This window comes from Gavialis gangeticus, unplaced genomic scaffold (assembly GCF_001723915.1).
Source record: "Gavialis gangeticus isolate Ggan-Ray unplaced genomic scaffold, GavGan_comp1, whole genome shotgun sequence".
NCBI lineage: Eukaryota > Metazoa > Chordata > Crocodylia > Gavialidae > Gavialis > Gavialis gangeticus.
Window position 1 is genome coordinate 51117802 of NW_017729034.1, and position 7407 is coordinate 51125208.

At 45.5% G+C, this 7407-nt stretch overlaps 1 protein-coding gene across 5 annotated transcripts in view; it reads left to right on the plus strand.

Moving 5' to 3' along the window:
• Positions 1-3255: 3255 nt before the first annotated feature.
• The window catches only part of LYST (lysosomal trafficking regulator), a 167272-nt gene continuing 163120 nt past the window's right edge, over positions 3256-7407 (plus strand). For 3 of the 5 annotated variants that reach the window (XM_019527153.1, XM_019527158.1, XM_019527157.1), the window contains exons 1-2: positions 3256-3340; positions 5340-5538. In XM_019527153.1, coding sequence (XP_019382698.1) covers positions 5347-5538 — 192 coding nt within the window. In that variant the 5' untranslated portion in view covers positions 3256-3340; positions 5340-5346. Of the gene's footprint in view, positions 3431-5336; positions 5539-7407 lie in introns of all 5 variants that reach the window. The other 2 variants (XM_019527155.1, XM_019527154.1) reach the window with 2 other exon arrangements.

Genomic DNA, 7407 nt, shown 5'->3' on the forward strand with positions numbered 1-7407 from the left:
CCAGGCAGGGTTATCACCATCTCAACCGTGCCAAGCAACATTTGTCTAACTTTCACTCAAGTTTCCAACCTATGGAACGGACATACTGTGTTCTAATGCTTAACCAGCCATATAACTAGAAAGTTTTTGGGGGGTTTTTTAATATACAACTTAAATCTTCCTTGTCATTTTAACTCTATTACTATGGGTCCATATCATCTCATGACTTGCATATGACTCTAGCTGATACATCTTGGTAAACAGTGCTTGTTTGTTTTTCTTCACAGCTGTTCAGCTTGTGATCAGGTCTAGGTCTTTTTCTGCAGTACTGCAGTCCAGGCAATTGTTTTTCCATTTCATGTAGAATTTCTGTATTTGCATTATTGAATTTCTTTTTGTCATACCATTTTAATCAATTTATCAAGGCCTTTTTGAATCCTAATCTCATCCTCTAAAACGGGGCAGGCAATTATTTTGGCTGGAGGGCTGCTTACAGAGTTTTGGTGAACTGTTGAGGGCTGCAAGGGTACCCTCACCCCCTGGTTGCCATCTTGTGACTGGAAGTCCCGCCTCCTACACTCTGACCTTTGCCAACCAACAACCATGGCCACATGGTTCCCTGGTACAAGTCCTCCCCTTTGCCCCTGAAAGTACTTCTTTCAGCAATGAGTTTTGCCATCTCGGAACCAGAAAAATACCAAATTATATTCTAAAAATTGAACATCTACAACATTAGTTTGATTTCAAAAAATATTTTTATCTTGATTTACATGTGTTTCTGTAGTATACGTAGAGGTGATTGCACAATAGCTTAAAATGAAGTCTTACTCTTGTATATTGTGGGGCATGGGGGTGGGTATACGTTTGTGTGGGTATGTGAGGTCTGAGGGAGGATAGGTGTGGGGTGAGGGAGCGTGTGCGCACGTGTGGATATGTGGGGTGTTGGGTGGGTATTGGGTTTGTGGTGGGCTGTGTGTGGTGGGGAGGGTAGCGGGGGTGTGGGGGTTTGTATGTATGGCAGTGCAGGGTGGGATGTGGGTGCATATGTATGGTGTGGTGTGCGTGTGGGACTCGCCCTACGACCTCTCCCTCTCCCCACGTGTGTATGCACACACGCATGCATGTGCACATGCATGCGCACACGCGCTCTCGTTCCCTCATTGTTCTCTCAGTCTATCTCTCCCCTTCCCTTATTCCACAGACACGCACGCTTTTTCCCACCCCCGTCCCCCCAGCTCCTGGCCCCAGGGTACCAGCATGGGCCCTGTGCTCCCACATCCTGGCAGTGCAGCTGGGAGCCACGTGGTGCTAGAGCAGGGCCGGAAAGCAAGGAAGTGGCAGTGAGCAGGAGTGCAGTGATAGCTGGATGGGAGTGCGGGGCCAGCACCAGCAGGGCCTAGAGCGGAGCAGCAGGAGTGTAGGGCCCGGGCTGGCAGGGGCTCTGGAGTTGGGCTAGCTCCTCTCTCTCCATGCTGACGCAGCCTGGCCCAGCTCCAGAGCCCCTGCCAGCCTGGGCCCTATGCTCCTGCCACCCTGCCCTGGACCCCCACTGGCATTGGCCCTGGGACACCAGTACAGGCCCCACACTCCTGCTCAGCTGTTGCTGCACATGCCTGCTCACTGCCACTCCTCTGCCTGCCAACACTTTCCCCACTTTCCTGCCTGCTGCCACCATGTTCCAGCACCACGTGGTTCTTGGCTGCATGGTCACAACCGCAGGACTCAACAGGAGCCAGCCCAGCCCAGGCCCAAGGACTGGGGCAATCGCCCACAGTCCTCCCCTGCCTCCCCCCAACTGTTATCTGAGTTTCCCTCTTGGGCAGAGGGAGATGGAACAGCCCCAGGTTTCCCAGGCCAGAAGTCTCTGGCTTCTAGTTGGGGGAAGGGGAGAAGGAATGGGCAGGCCTTGCTGCTGGGTCCTGCCACTGGCTTCCCCTGGGTCCTACTGCCTGTGGCTCCTGTCATTGTTGACAGGCAGGCAGGAACAGATAAACATGAATCTTCTAAATTCTTTTAGGGGCCCCATGGGCCAGATAGAATGTCCTGGTGGGCCAGAGTTTGCCCTCCACTGCTTTAAAATATCCGATAAACTCCCAGACAGGCTTTTCTTATGAGTAGGGATTTACCCAAATCAACAAAGCAGGCTGCCAATTTTATGGGCTTATTGTGGCGGGCCCCATTCACTGTCTCTCTGGCAGGGGGAGGGGGCAGGAGCGCAATGGCTCCACCCTTCTGCGGATTGGCTGAGAGGGCTGTCCATCATGCAGACCCACCCCTTGGTGCTGATTGGTGGAGAGGGGCAGGGCTGCACAACAGGCAGCTCTCAGTGGTGAGGGGCAGGGGTGGCAGCCATCTTGGCTGCTTCCCTTTGTGCCAGCATCTTCCCTTTCTATCTGCCCCTTTGCCCCCCCCCCCCTTTAGCCCTGCCCAAGTGGGCTGTGCAGCCATGAGAACTGCTGGCTTCCACTGGGGAGCCAGCATTTTTAAGGTGTTTTGGGGGTCTTTTTGTGGATTTCGCAGACATTACCCTGTTTCCACAAAATTGTGAATTGAGTAGGCCTCTACTTATGAAGATGGTGTGGGCAGTGGTGTCAGAAGCCTTTTTAATTCCATTTATATCACATGCATGGTTCCCCCATTGTATCCCATACATAATTTCCCCCATAGCCACACAGCTGTCACTTACAATCACAAAGCTAACTTTTTTTTTTAATGTATATACTTCTTGAGCATTAATACCTTTCTGCACACTCAGTGGCTGCTAATACCTATTCAGCACTGGTCTTGGTGCTAATGCTCATAAGTAGTATGTGCGTGTATGTAGACAGTGGTCATGCTGTACTTTCACTTTTTTTCAACAGACATGCAGTGCTAGGGGTAGATTCAGAGCGGAACAGTCTAAATTATTAAGTGTAAAGCCTCTGATTTTAAAATTGGTTTTAATTGGGGTTTTCAAGTTGTATTTCAGTTCTGTTTCTTTTTTCAAAGTAGTGCATTATCCTTGGTTGATACAACAATTAAAACACAAATCTACAACTAAGTAGACCCTTTATGATGGATTTGGTACATCTTACCGTAGAGAAGACTACACTTACAGCATAAATATATAATACTTCTAAGTTCTTATTAATTTGATGTCTCTCTAGTATATTAGAACATTTCATAATTTGTCAATTTCATAAGTTAAAGATGCACCACTTTGAGAAAGCAGCTAATTTTTTTAATATCTTAGTACAAATTGTGATTTAAATACTTATTTCTTTGTGTTTACAGGTGAAACCTTAAGGCAATATTCCCAGAAAAAGTAGTCTTCCAAAGAGAAGATAAATGTACTAAAGACTGGGGCAAAAAAAGAATTCTGGTAAATAACTTCCAGCTTCATTCCAACAGTATATAGAAGAATGTACATTTCTTACTGTCTCCTTGATGTGTAGCAGTTTGAGGCACTTATGTGAGTCATTTGGTTTTTAAACCAAACAAAAACTAACATTTAAAGTGATACTTATAAGTTTGTGGATGTGTGAGGTTGTATGGGAATGGCTTTAACCAGTTTTTTTCAAATAAAAGACTGAAAACTCTTATAAAGGAAACCTCACTGCTGAGATTGGAAATTGCAGCTAAACCATCAGCTGTAGGGTGGTTGGTGGAAAACCTCAAATAGGACATCATCCATCAAAGCACTTCGCTATGTTCCTAACTCTGAGCCTATGCATGCTGTCAAAGGGGCTCCATGATTGACTTTGGGTAATGGAAATACTTGTGCTTGAAATTAAGCATGTAATCAAGTGCTCTGCTAGATCAGGGCCATAATGATTACTAAAATAGCAGCTGCCGATCCAGGATATTATGCATAGCACTCCCTCTCCTCCCACATTTTAACCTTATTCCAGGTTTTTTTTCTTTCACCACGCCCTTTCTTGAGCCATTTTTTAATATTTCCTCTTATTTTCCTTCTGGAGAGCATGCATCAGGGTGAGTGTGATTTTCCCCCCCCCGTCTGAAATTTTCTTCCCCTTTCCCAACCCATCCTGCAGGTCTGAGCATGTTACTTCAGCTCCAGATGGCATAAAAGGTAGTGATGATCAATTGGCAGTTCAGGACCAAAAAGCTCTTTAATCTGTCTGCCAGTTGTCAAACCAGCCTTTCATTATGTTTGCATCCTTGCCAGAGTTGAGTAGTCCTCTGGCCAAATGCATAAAATTTGCATTCCTGGGGTTATGAATGCCTACACTTTTTATAAAGGTATATTTTTATTCCTGTAATGAAAAAGTACTAAAAAATATATTTCCGTGTGATAAGAAACAATGATTGTAGTTGTCTCATAAAAGTGGTGCATCTTTCATTTTGATGCTTTTTTTTAATAATTGTTTTGTAGCATAGGTTTTTTGACATACATGACTAATGGAGTGTTATATTCATGTTGCTGAATCTGTTTTAAACAGGAGTTTAAACAAAAAGTTGGTCTCCCTGTAAGGAGTCTATAAGGAGTCCCTTCTACTTCCTTAAAGATCTCGTATTTTCAACTTATTTGTCAATTTTATAAGTCGTACCATGACTTGTTTATGCTCTTCATTTCTGTGTATTATGCTGCTTTCTATGTTTCTATTGTCACCAGTGTAAATATGCATCACTCTTAATGTAGATCCTCAATAGAAAATATATTTATTGCTCTTCTTACATATTTCTTTTCCCTTACTTTCGGCTCATTTGGAACAGTCAGTATCTGATGCTCTCCAACAAAGAAACTTTACCTAACAATTATTTCTATTACTTAGTGTAAGAGCCTTCATCATGAATTGAGACTTCATTGTGCTAAGTTTTCTGAAATACAGAACAAAGATAGTACCTGCCCCAAGACTGTTACAGTCTAAGAAATGTTTGCAAGAGGAATGTAGTGGGTGTTATAAAGGAACTTCACTGTAATAGTAGGAGGTGGATAAAGGAAGCTCCTGCCCCTCCACTCTGTAAGTCTCTCAAGTTAATAAATACTGAAATTATGGTATTTTGTACTTTTGTTAGTTTTAAAGTAAATTTTGGGTGTTTGGACATAATGATTCCAAGTTAAAGGGAACAGTCCTAAAAATCATAAGTGTGTTGATAACGTATGAAAAACTCTTGAAGATGCAGGAAGGCCTTGAAATGTATTTAGATTTCATCAGTTCTGGTACAGTTTATGGGATGACCTTGCTCAGCTGAAAGTTCTGAATAAGAAGAGGTTTTTTTGTTTTTTAGACTTGTTAGACTAGTTTTATTCAATCCTATAGAATTCCCATGAAGTTGGAAGTCCTGAGAATTCCTTAACTTTAAGGGCATGTTACTTCCACTACACTAACTTGTACATTTCTCCTTTGCATTAGCAGCTCAGACATGAGCAGTGCCAGTAATTCCCTGGCACGTGAATTTTTGACAGATGTCAACCGTCTCTGCAGTGCAGTGGTCCAGAGGGCAGAGGCCAGGGAAGAAGAAGAGGAGGAAACTCACATGGCAGCTCTTGGACAATACCTTGTTCATGGCCGTGGATTTAATTTGCTTACCATGCTCAACTCAATTATTGATCAGGTAATAGTTACCACAGTTGTAGTATCCTATATGCCGTTCTAGTTTGACTAGTATGCTGTTTCTCTATTATAGAAAACTGCATTTGCAAGCACTGAACATCTGGGAATGTGGATGCTGCCTTTTAAGAGGATTTTTTGCATTTCCACCCCCCCTTGAGATTTATATCCTGTTGGGGCTTTCTTGTCTTGTGTGGAAGACACGTGTGATATGGAGTTAGAAAGATTACACAGATATTACCAATATTTCAGTACTTTGTCCTTCATAGAATAGCAATTTTTTCACTTTTTAGAAGGATAAATCTTGTAGGCAAGATAGATTACTTTCTCAAGAATTGCATTTTTGAGGTTACAAATGGGATCAACTCTTCTGAATAACTAAGAAAAGATCAGCCCTAGGTTGCAGTGACACACTGAAAGCTCATGTGGTTCTGGCTGAGTTGCCTTCAGGGTTCCTAAGCATTAGGGCTGTGTGAAACTTCAGTCGGCAATTCGATATTTGGAGGAGATTCAGCCCGACTTTCAGGTTTGGATTTTCAGCCACTGAACAGAATTGGGAGACGCATTAAAAGGTCCAAATCAAATCCAAGGTCTCCAAATTGATTCGGAAAAAGATTCAGATTGGCCGGGGAGAGACAGACGCAGCCAGACAGCTGCAGGCTGTCCTGCAGGAGAAGCCCCCATTGCTGCCCTGCCCAGCCCCATTCCTCATGTGGCCCAGCCTCCTGGCACTTCAAAAAAACAAACAAACAAAAAAAACCCTTGCGCTCACTGGGTGCGTCCACACATGCAAACACATGCGCTTGCAGCAACTCAAATTGAAGCAGTGCAAATTTGAGCCAAGTTTTTTTGCCCTAGTGCACATGCTTGGACATGCACTTTGTTGAGGAACAAATTGTGCCACTTGAGGCAAAATAACCCTGCCTGGCTCTTCCTGGATCTGCTGCCAGGGGGAGCTAGAGCCTGGGGCCAGCACCTGTGCTGTCCCCAGCAGTATAAAAATCTGCCCTCCCTTAGCCTTAGCAGTACAAAAAGCTGCCCTGGCAAATAGCTCAGGGTTACTTGCTCTCAGGAGCTTCTGGGGCCCTGCCAAATGGTACCTGGGGACGCTACCCCTTGTGCCAGCCGGACTGCTGAAGTAGTCCGGAGAGTTCCCTGCACTCTGTACCCACTGCAGCAGTCTGGCAGTGAGGGCTGCTGCCTGGCTGTGACCTGCTGCACACCTGCCAGACCAGGATGAGGCATCTGCCCCTCTGGGCCACCTTCTAGTGGTCTGTGGCTGCAGAGTTGGTCTCTGTGTGGCACTACTGCCATGTGTTCCCCCTGCCTGGCCACCTGGGCAACTATTGCCCAGAAAATGTTCCAGATGTGGTGGCCTGCTTTGTACTGTCAAAGTATGTCCTCCTGGCCCCATTTGGCCAGGTCAGCCACAGCCAGTTGAGTCCAAGGTGCCAGTTCTGAGCAGGCGGTCCTGCCACTGGCCTGCCTAGCATGAATTCTGGCATTCCCTATTGGAAAACTGAAAAACCCCTGATGAAAAAAATCCCAAAGTTGCTCTGTAAAATACCCCAAAATCCATGTTCCTCCCCAACTAAAACAAAAGACCCCTATAAAGAAAGAGAGAGAGAGTGAGACACAGCAATCAGTTGGGCAATGTTTTATTGATATATCTACAGTATTGAAGCACTGGCTGTTGTGGGGGCTATGGCTACATGGGTTATGGCCCCCCAACAGGGGCCAAGTGGCCCCCACAGGGGCTACTCCCCCCCCCGCAAGGCCCACATGCCCCACCCTAGCCCCACAATTGCTGCCCCACATGGCCCCATCCCTCACCAGCTGCTGCACCCCCCCGATGGCTGCCTTGCCCAGCCCC